The sequence below is a fragment of the Nyctereutes procyonoides genome, unplaced genomic scaffold (genome assembly GCF_905146905.1).
Source record: "Nyctereutes procyonoides isolate TBG_1078 unplaced genomic scaffold, NYPRO_anot_genome, whole genome shotgun sequence".
NCBI classification, from domain to species: Eukaryota; Metazoa; Chordata; class Mammalia; order Carnivora; family Canidae; genus Nyctereutes; species Nyctereutes procyonoides.
In genome coordinates, this window is record NW_026575139.1 from 41,853,933 (window position 1) to 41,872,835 (window position 18,903).

The 18,903-nt window shown below is 42.0% G+C and overlaps 1 protein-coding gene across 1 annotated transcript in view; it reads left to right on the forward strand.

The window, feature by feature from the left end:
• The first annotated feature begins 1,253 nt into the window (after nucleotides 1–1,253).
• The window catches only part of GCH1 (GTP cyclohydrolase 1), a 51,761-nt gene continuing 34,111 nt past the window's right edge, over nucleotides 1,254–18,903 (forward strand). Inside the window, exon 1 of the mRNA XM_055304484.1 lies at nucleotides 1,254–1,735. Coding sequence (XP_055160459.1) covers nucleotides 1,396–1,735 — 340 coding nt within the window. The 5' untranslated portion in view covers nucleotides 1,254–1,395. The remainder of the gene's footprint in view (nucleotides 1,736–18,903) is intronic.

Below are 18,903 nucleotides of genomic sequence, written 5' to 3' on the forward strand. Positions count from 1 at the left end.
TTTTTTAAACCCATTTTTTAATCTTAAAACAGTCAAAGCAGGGCAGCCTGGGTGGCTCAGCGGTTTAGCGTCGCCTTCGGCCCGGGGCCTGCTCCTGGACACCCGGGATCGAGTCCCACGTTGGGCTCCCTGCATGGAGCCTGCTTCTCCCTCTGCCTGTGTCTCTGCCTCTCTTTCTCTGTGTCTCTCATGAATAAATAAATAAAATAATAATAATAAAAAAAACCAAAAACAGGGATCCCTGGGTGGCGCAGCGGTTTGGCGCCTGCCTTTGGCCCAGGGCGCGATCCTGGAGATCCGGGATCGAATCCCACGTCGGGCTCCCGGTGCATGGAGCCTGCTTCTCCCTCTGCCTGTGTCTCTGCCTCTCTCTCTCTCTCTCTCTGTGACTATCATAAATGAATAATAAAAAAAAAAAAAAACAGTCAAAGCAGATGTCACCGGTTACGAGTCCAGCTGATCAATAACGTTTCACAATTTGTACAAACACAGGGGAAAGGAGCTTACTTAGCACATCACTCAAACGATCTGTACCAAATTTCCACAGAGCTCAAGTGGGTTTTTAATGAAAAAGTCTAGAAAACTAACTTTTCTTCTTTTGTGAATCAATTTTTTTTTCCAGGGTCAAAGTTTTGGCCATCACAAATAGCATCCTGGATACAGGGACTCACAGGACACTCTCCCTTAGAGTGGTGAGAGGGTTCTCGTGGGTGGCAGGTGCGTTGGGCAATTTCTAAGTAACGAACGCTAGAGTTTCGTGTCATATTATTCTCTTGCCCTAAAAGCATAGAGTTGGTTTCCTTACCCACGGTCTTTTCCGCTCGGGGACACCTGTTTGGTCATCTTTCACTAAGCGAGCGTTTTCCTCGCCTAGGAGGAGAGGGCTGAGCGTGCGCCCTGGGCGTGCATCTCCACGACAGGGTTCCAGCCCCTGACACCTGCCTGCTTTCGGCTTCCGAGGACGCTGCAACAACCCGAGGGGTCCAATCCCTCCGCCCCGCTGGCGCGGAAGGGCCCGGCGCGCGTCGGTTTCACCCCACCCTGCAGCGGCCCTCCGGGAGCTCGCGAGGCCGCCCCCCGCCCCTCCCGTGGGGCCGCCCCCTCCCCCGCGCCCGGCCGCGGCCAGGCGAGGGGGCGGGGCGAGCGCCGTGACGCGCGGAGGCTCCGGCCAATGGGAACGCCCCGCGGCGCCGGCCGAGCCGCCAGCGTATAAAAAGGGAGGCACTGCCGAGCTCTCCAGCCTTCCGCAGTCCCTGGCTGGGAGGGCGTCCCTGGCCGGTCGCCTACTTTCCCCAGGTGATCGTGGTCACAGCCTATTGCCTGCAGCCGCCGGGGCAATTTTGTTGCAGCTCCTGAAGCGTCCCAGAGTCCCTCCGGAGGGGCAGCGGCAGGTCCATGGAGAAAGGTCCGGTGCGGGCGCCGGCGAAGCCGCGGGGCGCCAGGTGCAGTAATGGGTTCCCCGAGGGGGAGCCGCCGCGACCCGGGCCGAGCGGGCCGGCCGACAAGCCGCCGCGGCCGGAGACCAAGAGCGCGCAGCCGGCGGACGGCTGGAAGGGCGAGCGGCCGCGCAGCGAGGAGGATAACGAGCTGAACCTCCCCAACCTGGCGGCCGCCTACTCGTCGATCCTGCGCTCGCTGGGCGAGGACCCCCAGCGGCAGGGACTGCTCAAGACGCCCTGGAGGGCGGCTACGGCCATGCAGTTCTTCACCAAGGGCTACCAGGAGACCATCACAGGTCGGTGCTCCCGCCGCCGCGTGGGCGCGGGCCGCTCCGGCGTGCGGGGCACGGGGTAGGCGGCCGCGGGGGGCGCGCCCCGGCTCCGGGAAGTTTCCGGAGTTGCCTCACTCTTGGCGCCGCTCGGAGCGCTGTCGCCTCCCGAACCCCGCCTTCGGCCCTGGCCCCGCGGTCCCGGCCAGGCGAGGGTCCCGCGCGGGACGCGTTTCGGGCGTCCGCGGCGGCAGCGGCCTCTCCCCCCGGGGCCCGGGGCTCGGGGCCCGGCGCGGCGGTCCGTGCGGGGGCGTCGGGGCCTGCGCGCAGCCCTCCCCAGAGCCCCGGGTCGCCGGGACCACGGGCACGGAGCCACCTGCCGGGTGGGAGGCCGGCGCCCCTTCCGCCTGAGCTTGAAGCGTGAGCCAAACCCAGACTTGCCACTGGCGCTTGTGGATGAGAGGGCTTCCTAGGGTCGTTCTTTCTCTTGAGGCCTCGTTTTTCGGTAGGCGCGCGCGCGCGTGTGTGTGTGTGTGTGTGTGTGTGTGTGTGTGTGTGAGTGTGTGTGAAGCTTTGGCTCCGTCTGCTTGGAGCGCTGGGGGTGATTCTTTGTAGCGAACTCGGGAGACCCGCACACTCACACTGACCGTCCAGGACCCCCGGGTCTTTGGAAAGTTGTCATTCTCTTTTGTCCACTTCAGGTGAACTCCAGCTCGGGACTTTCCCAGGATTTGGCGCTGCTCTAGGCCTGGACTTGCCCGGAGTTTGAGGCGTGAGGTTCCTCTGGGTAGTTTGCGGTCTCAAGTCCCCGCCCCCATTTTAAAAGCCCAAAAGCCCTAAAGTGACTCGCTGGGAGTCGGGGAGGTTCGCTGGGCTCGAATCGGGGTTGGCCCGATGCTGTCCGTGCCCGAGGCGGGTCGGGCGTTCACCCAGAAGCCTGGAGCGCTGTAGGCACGGGGGAGGGAGGATAGGAAATGAAGACTTCGCTGCCTGCTGCGTGAACGGTGCTGGTCTTTACAAACCGGAGCGGGTGGGGTGGGGGTGGGGGGGGGAAGCAAGCTTCTGACTTCTGCAACTGGGACCGAGGACGTAGTTTTCTCGCTTAAGTCTTCCGTGCCTCTTGGTGACATTTATTTATTTGGCCTAAGAAGCCTCTACCTTCATCATTTCTCAAGGAATAGCAGTGCTGCTTTGAGAGGTAACATCCCTGCTCCTGTTATTTTCTTGATGGAGTATGCGGCGACTCTCCCAATAGATCCTGGGAAGAACAAAGTTATTTTTGCCCAGTCTTCCACACCCGAAAGGAAGGGTGGGAAATCAGTGCGAGAGGGGTGGGGCCCCCAAAGGAAACGATACTACATACTAACGCCGAGAAATGGACCTTTAGTTCAGTGTCCAAAGTTCACCTTCTTAACCTCTTGATGGTAAAAAATTCAGAGACTGAAAAGCAGAATTTCAAAATGCAAAGACTAAAGAGTAAACTGTCTTCATTCATTTGGTGAATATTCTATCATTTGGTCATATTCCACGATGTAATGAAGAAACCTCTTTTAGGGCTTTACTCATCCTGCCTCTTGTGGACACTGAAAACAGTCTCCTTTGTAACATTGGTCAGACTTTGGAAATTTTGCCAAAATCACAGAAGAGAGGGATTTCTGACTCCCAGACAGGTCACAAAGTTACCTAAAGTGGCTCACGAAGTTTAAGTAAGCAAATTGTGAGCAAGAGTTTGTCTCATGAGCTATAGGACTAATGAATAAGAAGAACACTTCAGTCTACCTTAGAAACAGTTTTGGTAAAATGTTAATTTATTACTTAAAAAGTCCTTGGACCAGAGACAGAAAGCAGATTTAGGGGTTGCCAGGGCCTGGGGAGGAGGACAGAATGGAGGAGAGTGGCTGCTTATTTGGTTTCCTTTTGGAGTGATGAAAATGTTCTGAAACTAGAGGGTGGTGGTGATGATTGCACAACATTGTGAATGTACTAAATGTCGCTGAATTATACACTTCAAAATGGTTAAAATTTGAATTTTTTTAATGATGACTTTTATGTATATTTTGCCACAGTATAAAAGCCCACAGACCATTTAAGAATTATTACTAGCTGTTAATTGAATACTTTTTATGCCTTAATTGCTTTATGTGGATGGTCTTGGTTAACCCTTATTTTGAGATAAACACTGTTTTTTTAATCCCCATGACAAGGAAACTGAGGCAGAGAGGTTGACAGCTTCAAGTGATAGGGTTGGTGTTTGAATTCAGACAGCCTGAGAGCGGAACTCTTACCTACTTTCTTATGTTGCTATTTTGATATGTCAGTGTATCTTGTCTCTAAGTATTTCAAACTATGAGCCATGATGTAATAGTTGGGTTACCAGCATTAAAAAGAAAAAGAAGATGGAGTAGAATGGAGAAGATCAGTTTATGACATGCAATAAGGGTACAAGTTATGAGCTTCTGTGTAGGTTTTTAGGTATGGCTTTTTGTGTGTACTGGCTCCAGATGTAAATATATTTTTTAGCTGTAGATTGTCATCAAAAGTTTGAAAACCTCTATCTAGGGACTCACACTTAATACCTATGAATTAGAAGTACATAGTTAGGAGAAGACAAGGAGGATGGTACGGAGTTTAAAGGAATTAACCTCAGATGGTGGTGGTCTACACCTTGGGCCAGTCTGGGTGGGAGAAAGAAGGAAGGATATTTTAAATCTGTAGAAAATATGGCAGAGAGTAATAAAACAATCCTTCATAATACCTAATTTTTATTTCTTTAGATAGCATAAGTCAGTGACCACTATAAATTGTTTTGGAAAGAAACAAACTTCTTTGAAACTCTCTTTTCTATGCTTATAACCAAGATACTCTGTATCTTTCATGTCTCAGTATATTAATTCCTGGTTAATGGTGTTAACCATTCAGGGTTGTGAAATGGAAAATAAGTTGGTGCTTTATATTACCCAAATAATTTTTTGTTAATTCTTCCTGAGTGGATTGATGCTAACTTCTGGTATTCTGGGGAATTTGTCGTTTCTCACTTTACTGCCTCTTCTCTCCATGACCCTTGTCTAGTAGTGTACTTTCCAGTGTGTACCTTAACCATGGGTACATCTGTGATCACCGCTGATGGGACTATGTCAGGGTTGTGGGTTGCGCAAGTCTCCTGGTTACTGTTCACCACTGGGCTGGGAGGGAATCCTGAAAGAGACACTACCCCCTCTCCCAGGAACTGGCTCTCCTTTGAATCTGGCATCACATCATGATCTTTGGAGCAGCTCATCTTTCTCTGTTGCTGTCCCATTTCCATTTAAGCACACCCTACATCTCTTATAGATTCTAAGTTGTACCTTGATGAGGTCTTTCTCTCTCTCTCTCTTTCTTCTCTTCTCTCTCTCTTTCTTTCTTTCTTTCTTTCTTTTTTCTTTCTTGACTGATTGATTTTAGAGAGGAGGGTGAAGAGGGACAGCGGGAGGGGAGAAGCAGACTCCCACTGAATGTGGAGCCCAACACAGTATGAGATCTCACGATCCTGAAATCATGACCTGAGCCAAATCAAGAGTCAGACACTTAACTCTCTGAGCCACCAGGCACCCCAATGAGGTCTCCTTTCTAAATAAAGCATCTTTCCTATATTTCCAATATTTTATTCAGAACCTTAATTAAATTGGAAGGTCTACTGTACCCTGAGGTTCTTGGTCTTTTTGTCCCTGTGTCTGACCCTTCCCATTCCCTATCTCCTCCTGGGTATAAATGGGAATAACCTCTTCATTACCATTATCTATCAAAGGTTAAGTGCATATACCTGGTTTCATTAATTGTCCTCTTTATGAGTTTATGGGAACACACAGAGTCCTGACTTTTCTGTCATATCTCTAGTTAAAGTAGGTTTTAGCTTGTCTTATCCAGGATGCATAAAGAATTTTCATAAATCAAGTTGACAATATCCCACATTTTAGGAAATATGTGAGCATGTATATAATGCAGCATGAGGAGATGGTACCACAGATGATGGACTTGCCTTTTTTTTTTTTTTCAAGATTTTATTTATTTATTCATGAGAGAGGCAGAGACATAGGCAGAGGGAGGAGCAGGCTCCCTGTGGGGAACCACGATCCTGGGACTCCGGGATCATGCCCTGAGCCAAAGGCAGATGCTCAACCACTGAGCCAACTAGGGGTCCCAGTGATGAACTTCTTGACTATCTTCTCACAACAGTTGAGGAGTCTTGTCCCTGCCTCAGTCATTTTCATTGCAAGATGATATCTATCCTTTAAAGATAACACAAGATACCACACCCGGGTGGCTCAGTTGGTTAAGACTCCAACCCTTGGTTTTTGGCTCAGGTCATGAGATCACCTGTGTGGGGCTCTGCACTGGGCGTGGAGCCTGCTTAAGATTCTCTCCCTCTGCGACCTCTCCCCGCCTCCATGCAGGCACTGTCTCAGTCAATCAATCAATCACAAGGTTATTAGATACTTTGCTATACAGAAGTGAGTCTTAGCCACTTCATACTGAAAGGTGCTAGCACTCACAAAAGGTTTTTTTTTCCTTTTTGAATCACAAATCTTTGTGATTTGCCAAATGAATACTTTTGTAGAACTTAGTTCTGTTTATTGTTAGAAAGAGTACTATGAATAAAGAAGAAAAAATAATGAGGCTGTTGAAGTATATGACTGGAATCTGGGAATAGTCAAAGCTGATTAAAGTTGTTAAGAAGTCATGAGAATGGAGGAGAAAAGCTTATCTTAATGGTTTCTCTTATTTTTTAAATGATTTTTAAAAGATTTATTTATTTGAGAGAGTGTGAATGAGGGGAAGGGGCAGAGGGAGAGAATCTCAAGCAGACTCCCTACTGAATGTGGAGCCCATCTTGGGGCTCCATCTCAGGATGCTTGAGATCAAGCATCAGATACTTAACCTGAGTGGAAACCTGAGTGGAAACCAAGAGTCAGACACTTAACCAACTGAGGCACCCAGGCATCCTCTAATGTTTTCTTTTAAAACTATATTATCTATAAATAGTTTTCCTGGCCTGGGAGGAAAGAAATTACTACACATAACTTTGAAATACCAAACAAAGCCATCAAGGGTACCAAGTATCATCAGGCTGGTACTTGTTTTAGTTTCATTGTGCTGATATAAAGTATCACAAACTGGGCTGTTTAAGCAACAGATATCTATTGTCTCACAGGTCAAGAGGCTAGAAGTCTAAAATCAAGCTATGGGTAGAACCATTCTCCCTCAGAAAATTGTAGTGGGGAGATCTTTTTTGCCTCTTCCCTATATCTGGTGATAGCTGTCAATCCTCAGTATTCATTTGCTTGCATTATTCAGATCTCTGCCTTTATTGGTGTCCAAGTTTTCTTTTCTTTTCTTTTCTTTTCTCTTTCTTTTCTTTTTTTTCTTTTCTTCTTTCTTTCTTTCTTTTTTTCTTTTCTTTTCTTTTCTTTTCTTTTCTTTTCTTTTCTTTTCTTTTATTTTCTTTTCTTTCTTTCATTTAATTTATTTTTCCATGAGAGACACTCAGAGAGGCAGAGACATAGGCAGAGGGAGAAGCAGGCTCCCTGTGGGAGCCTAATGAAGGACTCTATCCCAAGACCCCAGGATCATGACCGAGCTGAAGGCAGACGCTCAACCACTGAGCCACCCAGGTGCCCCCAAATTTTCCTCTTTTAAAAACACCAGTCACATAGGACTGAGTCTACTGTACTTACACTATGCCTCATCTTACTTTAGCAATTACTCATTTTCCAAATAAGTCATATTCTGAAGTATTTGGATTTTGGGCTTCTACATGTCTTTTTGAAGAGGGAACACAGGGATCCCTGGGTGGCGCAGCGGTTTGGCGCCTGCCCTTGGCCCAGGGCGCGATCCTGGAGACCCGGGATCGAATCCCACCTCAGGCTCCCGGTGGATGGAGCCTGCTTCTCCCTCTGCCTGTGTCTCTGCCTCTCTCTCTCTCTCTCTGTGACTATCATAAATAAAGAAAAAATATTAAAAAAAAAGAAGAGGGAACACAAGTCAACCTATACCGGTGCTCAATGCTATCATTCTTAAGACTGATTGGAAACTTTACAGTTTTATTTAACAAATTTATTGAGTGCCAGGCTCTGCACTGAATGTTGGGAACACAGGATGAGTAAAACCAGATATGGTTCTGCCCTTATGGAATTTAGTCTTTTGGATAAAGACAGATAATCATCAGAATCACATGAGTGAGTGTGTGATTACAGTTTGAAAAAGGTAAGGATAAAAAGGACACAGCTCAATGAGAGCACTTAGCAAAGGAATTTATCTGTGCTGGGAGATAGGAGCGTGGTGGATGCCTGAGCTGACATCTGAATAGCAACAGACATTACTGATGACTTACTAGGTGCTGAACAGTAATCTATGCTCTTTACATATATTGCCTCCACTGCCCTCACAATAGCCCTAGTTGGTGTTATTCACATTTTATAGATAAGAAAACTGAGGCACAGAGAGGACCTGCCCAAGATCATAGCTTGAAAATAGCAATGTTGGGAGGATGATAGAGCCTGAGAGATATTCTGTTTGATTTTAATCATAATACTGTACTGATTTATTTAAATTCCCTCTTTCTTTCTTTTTTGTATTTTCTCTGCTGTTTTCTTTGTTCAGCTCTTGAAACTCTTCTATGACTGGGTATTCCCCCACTGACTCATTTGCAGTATATGCCTATAATTTGAGTCCAGTATTAGGTTGAGTCAGGCTGCAGTAATAAAACTTGCCACGAGAGGGCAACTATTTAATCTTTGATGAATCTTAGATTATGAATCCTGGATTATATGAACCATTCCTAATTCCAGTTTATATAAATGAATATATTCCCTATGGTTCTACATTCTCTATTGAGTCTATGGCAATTAGATTTCGGGATAATTTGGGCTGTGTTAATCAAAGATTGTCTAAACTGAGGTAAATTTGTTATACTCAAGGTTGAGAGGACATTTACTCACTGGAATTTTGTCCGATTATAAGCCTCAGTTTTTTACGCCCTTTTAGAAAAGAGGGACTGTTTGTACTTGTTCTTGAATCCCTAGCAAACTGCCCAGCACTTGTTTGAATTAAGTTCAAAAAGACAAAGACTGACCCCTTCTTTTTTTTTATTTTTTTATTTTTTATTTATTTATGATAGGCACACAGTGATAGAGAGAGAGAGGCAGAGACATAGGCAGAGGGAGAAGCAGGCTCCATGCACCGGGAGCCCGATGTGGGATTCAATCCCAGGTCTCCAGGATCGCGCCCTGGGCCAAAGGCAGGCGCTAAACCACTGCGCCACCCAGGGATCCCTGAGACTGACCCCTTCTTAACTCTTATCTTCTACCACAATGTCCTGTGCATAGATGCTTAATAAATGCTACTTGTTTTATACACTAAAGAAAAATTCAGAGGACTTGTCTTTATGAAAAAAACCATAAGTTATTCCAGCTGGATCTCCTGAATACTTTTAGGTCAGAGGTCATCCTTTAGACATGTTTGTAGTGTCAAAGAGTCCTGCACCTGCAGAAACTCACCTGTTTGGTGATATAGCTCCTATAGTCAGTCAACATATTATTTCAAGGTATCAGTTGAAGTGACTGGCCTGTTTCCCTGGCACATAAAAAATTATCATGGGAAGAATCCCTACATTCAGTTTTTAAACTATCATAGAAGTGTTCACATGTACAGAGAATTAGAACTGTTAACATAAACATAGGTCTCTTGTTTCATTCCCTTCACCTCACATTCCCTCACTGAATTATTTTAAAGCTATCCCAGATATTCATTTCATTGATACATACTTCACTATATCTAAAATAAGAAGACCTAAAAATATTATGCTTGAAATTAATAATTCCTTACTTCCAAATATCTAACCAGTATTTACATTTCTCTGATTTTCCCACAGGTGTCTCTTTGCAAATTGGTTTCTTTGAATAAGGATTCAAACAAGATTCATACATTATATTTGATTAATATCCTTTCTATGAATGAATAGTTTCTATTCATTTGTTACAGTTTGCTATTCCTTTTTATCCCCTAATAATTTGTTGAGGAAACAGGGTCATTTTTCCTATAGAATTTCCCACATTCTAGGTTTTGCTTGTTAATTTCTCTTGATTTAGGTTAAAATGTTCCCTTAAATTTAGAGGTGTGCCTACCTGTTCCCACCCAGAAAATAACTCTTAAATTTAGCAAGAATAATTCATAGGTGGTGACATGTGCTTCTATCAGGAAGCAGCTAAATATCTAGCTGTCTATCTTTTTGTGATGTTAAAATCGATCAGCTTTAGGTGTTATCAGCCCAATTTATCCATTACAAAGTTCCTCACCAGTCTTTTACCTACTGCTTTTAATAGCCATTGGTGATTGCCTAGATCTAGTAATTATAAGTTGCCAAGTAATAATGTTTGGTTCCTTACTTCCTTTTTAAAAAAGATTTTATTTATTTATTCATGAGAGACACAGAGAGAGAGGCAGGGACAAGGCAGAGGGAGAAGCAGGCTGAAGGCAGGGAACCCGATGCGGGACTCAATCCTAGATCCCAGGATCATGCCCTGAGCCAAAGGCAGAGATGCTCAACTGCTGAGCCACCCAGGTGTCCCAATTCCTTTTGATTTTATTGAATAAATTTCTTTTTTTTTTTTAATCTTTTTTTTTTAATTTTTATTTATTTATGATAGTCACAGAGAGAGAGAGAGAGGCAGAGACACAGGCAGGGGGAGAAGCAGGCTCCATGCACTGGGAGCCCGACGTGGGATTCGATCATGGGTCTCCAGGATCGCGCCCTGGGCCAAAGGCAGGCGCCAAACCGCTGCGCCACCCAGGGATTTTATTGACTGGTGTTCTATTCAGAAGGTGTAGAATAATGCCTTAGGCTATCTTTCCAACTATTTGGTAAGTTTTAAATTATTTAAAATAAAGCTTAAAAATACAGGAGTGTTAATTTCTTTAATTCTGCAGTGGAGATCTATCTCACTGTGACTTAATCTAATCTACTTAATCTGTAAATGTAAGCCAAAAATTACATTATTTACATTAAAGACTGAATTTTCATATGTGAAATACCAACAGAAATGAAGTCAAATGACAAAATGGGAAGAAATATTTACAACTCCTATAAGAGATGACAGTTTAATCATTTTAATGTAAAAAGAGATGCTAGAAATTAATGTGGAAGGCCAAAAACACAATTGAAAAATTGGGAAGACCTGTAAGCAGACAGTTTATGGGACAGGAGATACAAATGACTTTTAAACACTTGGAAAGATGTTTGGCTTCACCCTTAATAAGAGAAATGCACATAGACCACCTAAAATACTTTTTTACCTTGTTAGATTGGCCAGAAATTTGATATTACATTATGTTATTGAAGTGATAGGGAAACAAATATTATGCTGAAAGAGTATCCTTATGGGGGATAATTTAGCACATCTCTCTTATACAAAGTTATATATGCTACTTGAAAATCCTGCTTCTGGGAATTTCTCTTAGATAGATACTTGGACACACGAAATATATATGCTCAAGGTTAGTCGCTGTAGCCTTGAATGTGGAAGTAACCTCAATGGCTAGGCCCTTAGAATAGTTAAATTACTCAGAGGAGTTATATTTTGTAGGAAAAATGGGGTAGAGGGGACAATAAAATGTTTATGTTGGTATTAAGAGTTAGAGGATACACAGTGCTTACATGTTAATCAGGAATATGAACTGGGCAGATAGCAGATAAATGTAGAGGCAAGACTTTTTACTATTTTCAGTTTTTAATTTTTGAGGTATGTGCATGTATTCTCAAATAAATAAATTTAAAATATTGTGGCAAAGTTGTTTCAAATCTAGGAGTAAAAGAAATACAACTTTTCCTAAGGGCTAGCTAATAAGAAAAATCTGGTAACTGAAAAACATTTACCCTGAAATTAGAGAAAAATAGTTATATATATATTTGTGAGCTTGATTTTCATTGTGATTTTTTTAAAAGGTTTTATTTATTCATGAGAGAGACAGAGGCAGAGACATAGGCAAAGGGAGAAGCAGGCTCCCTGTGGGGAGCCCATCATGGGACTCAATCCCAGGACCCCAGGATTACGACCTGAGCCAAAGGCAGACACTCAACCACTGAGCCACCCAGGCATCCCCATTGTGATCTTTACTGCATGTAGAAAGAGTCTACATTTGAATGTGACCTTCTCTTTTAACAATCTGTATAATTACTGGCATGTCTCTAAACTTAATTGTCATTTTTCCCTTTTTGTGATGGGTGGTGTGGTAATACCTGCTTTGCTTGGGCTCTTCTAAGAATTAAGATGATATGTAAAAAGCATATGATACTTAATCTGTTCCTTCTTTATGGTGAGGAAGAACTGTGAGATTGGATTCATTGAGAAGTGTTTTAAGACTATGGAATACTTTGGAGTCCTAAGGCACCAGGTAAAAAGTCCAGTTACTCTGAGACTGCCATGCTGTGAGGAAGCTCTGCCACATGGAAAGGACACATGTGGATGTTCTGGCTGATGGCTCCACCTAAGGCCCCACACAACACAACAGCTAGCATTGAACAATAGACATGTGAGGAGATTCCCCCAGCTGACTAGCTAACTCCACGGACACCTCAGGTATTGAGGCACAGAAGCCAGTTGACTTCTCTGTGCCCTACCTGGATTCCTGACCCACAGAATCCAGGGACATAACAAAGTAGTTGTATACCACTAAATTCTGGGATATCTTGTTATGGACTTAGAACAACTGGAACAAATTTTTAGATGAGGGTGGTTAGATTTGCATTTTTACAGAGGAAAAGGGAGTGACTTAAATAGGCAAGGGAGGGCAGCCCTGGTGGCCCAGCGGTTTAGTGCAGCCTTCAGCCCAGGGCATGATCCTGGAGACCCAGGATTGAGTCCCACCTTGGGCTCCCTGCATGGAGCCTGCTTCTTCCTCTGCCTGTGTCTCTGCCTCTCTCTCTCTGTGTCTCTCATAAATAAATAAAATCTTAAAAAAAATAGGCCAAGGGATGGCATAATCGTTTAAGGCCAGAGATTTTAAATTTGTGAATTAACAATATAAAGCTGACAGTTGAAGCTGGGAAAGTGACAGAGCTCCTCAAAGGAGTGAGAGAAGATGAGTGGCCTAAAACTTTAGAAGATATCTGCATTTAGATAGTGAGAAGAGTGAGAAAAAAACCAGCAGAGACAGTCCTAAAAGGAAGTATGAGAGGCAGGAGATCCAAGAGTGTGAGTGTTGGTAGAAGGAAGAAGTCAAACTAATTATTTGCAAATGACGGGATACTCTGTAGAAAACCCAAAAGACTCCACCAAAAAATTGCTAGAACTAATACATGAATTCAGCAAAGTTGCAGGATATAAAGTCAGTGTGCAGAAATATGTTGCATTTCTATACACCAATAACAAAGCAGCAGAAAAAGAAAGCAAGGAATTGATCCCATTTGCAATTGTACTAAAAAGAATAACATACCTAAGAATAAACCTAATTAAAAAGGTAAAAGATCTATATTCTGAAAGCTATAAAACATGAAAGAAAATGAAGAAGACACTAAGAAATGGAATAGCATTCCATGCTCATGGAATGGAAGAATGAACATTGTTTAAGTGTCTATACTACCCAAAGCAATCTACACATTTAATGCAATCCCTATCAAAAATACTACTGGCATTTTTCACAGAGCTTGAACAAACAACCCTAAAATTTGTATGGATGAATTAAAGACCCCAAATAGCCAAAACAATTCTGAAAAAGAAAAACAAAACTGGAGGCATCATGATTCCAGATTTCAAGTTATATTACAAAACTGTAGTTATCACAACAGTATGGTACTGGCCCAGAAATGGACACATAGCTCAATAGAATAGATTACTCAGAAATGGACCCACATCTATATGGTTAACTAATCTTTGACAAAGCAGGAAAGAATATGCAATGGAAAAAAGACAGTCTCTTCAACAAATGCTGTTGGGAAAACTATAGCAGCATGCAGAAGAATGAAACTGAACCACTTTCTTACACCATACACAGAAATAAATTCAAAACTGATGAAAGACCTAAATGTGAGACAGGAAACCATTAAAGTCCTAGAGAAGAACACAGGCAGAAACCTCTTGGACCTAAGCTGTAGCAACTTCTTACTAGATACGTCACTGGAGGCAAGGGAAATCAAAGCAAAAATGAACTATTTGGGCTTCATCAAGATAAAAAACCTTCTGCACAGCAAAGGAAACAACAAAACTAAAAGGCTACAGAATGGGAGAAGATATTTGCAAATGACATATCTAATAAAGGGTTAGTGTCTAAAATCTATAAAGAATTTATCAAACTGAACACTGAAAAAAACAACGCAGTTAAGAAATGGGCAGAAGACATGAATAGACTTTTTTCCAAAGAAAACATCCAGATGGCTCACAAACACATGAAAAAATGCTCAACATCTCTCATCATCAGGAAATATAAATCAAAACCACAATGAGATACTACCTCATACCTGTCAGAATGGCTAAAAATAACAATACAAGAAACAACAGATGTTGGTGAGGATGCTGAGAAAGGGGAACCCTTTTGCACTGTTCGTGAGAATGCAAACTAGTACAGCTATTTTGGAGAATAGTTTGGAAGTCCCTCAAAAAGTCAAAAATAGAACTACTCTACAATCCAGCAATTGCACTACTAGGTATTTACCTAAAGGGTGCAAAAATACAGATTCAAAGGGGTTCATGCACCCCAATGTTTATAGCAGCATTATCAACAATAGCCAAACTATGGAGAGAGCCCAAATGTCCATTGACTGAAGAATGGATAAGGAAGATGTGTATTTATATACACAATGGAATATTACTTAGCCATCAAAAAAGAAACCTTGCCATTTACAATGATGTGGATGGAACTGGAGTGTATTATGCTAGTGAAACAAGTCAGAGAAAGACAGATATCACATGATCTCACTCATGTGGAATTTAGGAAAAAAAACATGAATATGTGGAAAGTGGGAAAAGAAAAAAAAGGAGAGAGGGAAACAAGTCACAAGAGACCCTTAATGATAGAAAACAAACTGAGGGTTAATGGAGGGAGGTGGGGAGGATGGGTTAGATGGGCATTTGGTATTATAGAGGGCATTTGTTGTGATGAGCATTGGATGTTGTATGTAAGTGATGGATCACTGAATTCTCCTCCAGAAACCAGTATTGCACTGTATGTTAACTAAAATTTAAATTAAAAAGATAATAAGGATACTTTCTAAAAAGAGACAGACATACAGACAAGGAACAAAAGGAAGAAGTCATGAGGCTAGTAGACTAACTACATGAGCCAGATTGCCTAACTTCAAATCTTGTTACTTATCAATAGTGCCTCAATTGCCTCATCTGTAAAATGGGCTTGTTAATAGTACTTATCCATCTAATAGGGTTATTGTGAGGATGGAATGAGTATGCACAAAGTACTAAGAGAAATGCCTGCTAGGAAATTCTATATATATTTTTACATTAGCCATGAGTACTGAGATTTGATTTGAAGGAGATATTAGTTTCAGAAGCCAGATTCTAGGACTTTAGGGAATAATTTGACAAATTACAGAAAGCAAGAAAATTTTTGAGGTTTCTTTTCCTGACTGGCAGGAGCAAGTGAGTTTCCTCTTGGTGTATCTATCAAGGCATCGAGATACTGGGTGCTGGATGTTGGTAAATGAAAGCCTTAGGTGTCAGAGAAGAGCATGGGATTCAAAACTCTGGGAAGGTGGGCCAGGTTGTGTATGTATGACTTCATATGATATTCCTGTCAACTTAGAGATCATACCCATTCTAAAGAGGTGGAAACTGAAGAGACTCAGGTTAAGTCACTTGCCAGAGGTCACAAAGCAGAAACCAGGTGTTTGTGACTACAACACTCATGTTCTAATTGACATCATGCCCTCTCAGTTTTTAAGTGCCTATGTTACAATTTCATATGATGATCCATTTAATATGTGAGGATCATAATATGTAGGAATTCTGCTTTTCTTCCTGAACTCTAGCAAAGAGAAAACCAAGTAGATTTAGTTTTGAGGTATTTTTTACTATCCTGACTGAAAGATACTTTATGAAGTTTTTGATCTGGGGAGTTCATAAATAATTGCAAAAATTTTAGCTAAATTGCAGTCAATTCTAAGGTGGATTAATAACAGACTTTTCCCCATTTAATCCTTTGTGTGATATCTGAAGATCAAAATTTTATAAATTTTGTTTAAAACACATTTTAATTGTGTTATCATTTTATATTTTATAAATGTCTTTTAATGGTTCTATTTGGAAACTTTCCTGTTTTATTTATTTTTTATTTTTAAAAGATTTTATTTATTTATTCATGAGAGACAGAGAGACAGAGAGACAGAGAGACAGAGAGAGAGAGAGACAGGCAGAGGGAGAAGCAGGCTTCATGCAGGGAGCCTGACGTGGGACTCAATCTGGGGTCTCCAGGATCACGCCCTGATCTGAAGGTGGCGTTAAACCACTGAGCCACCTGGGCTGCCCTCCTATTTTAAATACTAGTTTTTAGGGCTGTACTTTTTATTAAATGCAGTTATAAATGCTTAATATTTTAAAGTAATTTTATCTATAATTGCAATGGCATATAAGTTTCAGAGATACAAACTTTAACTCCTTTTTGAACAATTAGGCAAATATACAACATAATTATGTTCCATCTGTTTATCTAAATTGTGTTCCCTACTGTATACTTGTTACTGTGTCAAAATGGATACATTTGCATGTTGTATATATTTTTTTGAGTTGATTCTTTTTAAAAAATATTTGACAGAGCACAAGTAGGGAGAACTGTAGAGGGGGAGGGAGAAGCAGGCTCTCCACTGAGCAGGGAGCCTGATGCAGGGCTCAATCCCAAGACCCCAGGATCATGACCTGAGCTGAAGGCAGAAACTTAGACAACTGAGCCACCCTAGGTACCCCGGGTTGTTTGATTTTTATTGTAAAATATACATAACATTAAACTTACCACTTTAACAATTTTTAAGTGTATAGTTCAGTGGCATTGAGTTCATTCACATTGTTGTGCAACCATCACCACTATTCATCTCTTGAACTTTCTCATTCTCTCAAACTGAAACTCTGCTTATTAACCAGTTTACTCCCTATTGACCTTCCCTCCCAGCCCTTAGTAACCACTACTTTCTTTATGCATTTAGCTATTCTAGGTATCTCATATGAGTGGAATCATAGCATATTTGTCCTTTGTGTCTGGCTTATTTCACTTAGCATAATGTCTTTAAGTTTCATCCATGTTAAGAACATTTTAAAGTTAGAAAAGATCCATTTGGTCCTTGTTTTAAACCAGTAATTCATTCTGTAGAATGTTGTATGTTCTTAATTTTATAAATGTTGCAGCGCCTGGGTGATGCAGTTGGTTAAGTGCCTGACTCTTGGTTTCGGCTCAGGTCTTGATCTCAGGGTCATGAGATCAAGCCCCGTGTCAGGCTTTATGCTCAGGGCAGTGTCTGCTTAAGACTCTTTCCCTCTCCCTACCGCTTACTCTCTTTCTCTCTCTCTTTCAGATAAATAAATAAATCTTAAAAATTACAAGTGTCATATTTTTATTTCCTTATTTTAGGAAATCCTTAGAATTGAAGATATATTAAAAGTCCGTATTTTTATATATCCAGTATCAGCTCTATGAATGACCCTGTACTGTTAAAGGGAAAGCAAAAATGATTGGTCTGGTATTGGCCTTGAAGGAACCTGTGGTCTGTCCTAGCAGGGACCAGACACTAAGTTCCTGTGGAGAGGAGCATATGGAGTTTTGTGTGGTCAGAAGGAAGGCAGATGCTTCTGGTAGAGAGACTTGATAACTATGGAGGAGGTAGCTTTTGAGCTGAACCTAGAAGGATATTCATTTTGAGGATTTAAAAAATGTTTTTTTAATTTTCTATTTTTAAAAATAATCTCTACATACAACTCAGAGCTTGAACTCTCAACCCTGAGATCAAGAGACATATGCTTCATTGACTTAGCCAGCCAGGCATCCCAAGTTTTTTTTTTTTTTTTTTGTCACTTCAATAGAAAGTGTCCATGCGAGTTTAGAGAAGACTATGGTCTAAATGTTCTGGATTAAAAAGAATACAGTAATATTCATAGTTGTTGGTACCATAGAGTTAAAATTAAATGAAACTTTCAAAGCAATTTGTCAATTTTTTAAAGGTTAGCATGGAAGGCATTAGGGTTGGCTCCTTTCCCTGATGTTTTAAAAGTCCAATTTGGCCAGACAGTCCTTCCTGAACTTTACCTGAATGTATGTTGCTAGATGATGTATTTGGTCTAGTTGGTCTAGTATTTATAATCTGGTTGTTCATTTTATCTGTGATTCTTCCTTCTGATTAATCTCCTTGGTTACCTGTGCTCCAAGTCCTGACTCTAGTATCTCTAGACTCTGTCTCTCTTCTTCTCTTATCTGCTCTGACTCATCATCATCATCTCTCACCAGAAATACAGTGACTTCTTAACTGCTTGTCTTGCTGCCTAGCTTGTCCCGTTCCAGTCTATTACTGCTGTGATACTATTAAAATTGAATAGGTCTCTTCCTTCTGAAAATACTTGACTGAGTTTTTCATGTTTTTCCTCACCGTGGTTGTGAGATTTTGTTGTATTGCATTCTTTTCCCTGCATTTTCTTTTCCTTCTGTTCCATCACTGTCCCCTCATGAGGGGCAGTGGAGTATTTTCATTTTAGTGCACAGTCTATCTTGAAAAACCACTCTGCCTCATTCTCTCTTCTTCCTGAGGCTCATTTTTCTGAAATATTTGGTCATTATTGTATCTCTTCGCTTCTAATTTTTTTCACTACCCTTTTTTAAAAAAACATTTTATTTATTTATTCATGAGAGACACACAGAGAGAGAGAGAGAGAGAGGCAGAGACACAGGCAGAGGGAGAAGCAGGCTCCATGCAGGGAGCCCGACGTGGGACTCAATCCCGGGTCTCTAGGATCACGCCCTGGGCTGAAGGTGGCGCTAAACCGCTGAGCTACCCTGGCTGCCCCTTCACTACCTTTTTTGATTTTGGTTGCTAATCATGAGAATCCCCACCCACTACCCATTTATCAACAGCTATTGCTTCTCTAGAGTTCTGTGAACAAGAAACCGGTTTTAGATGAGGAAGTTGGCTGTCCTGACTTCTGCATTGAATTTTTTTGAGTCCAGTTGGTTCAAAT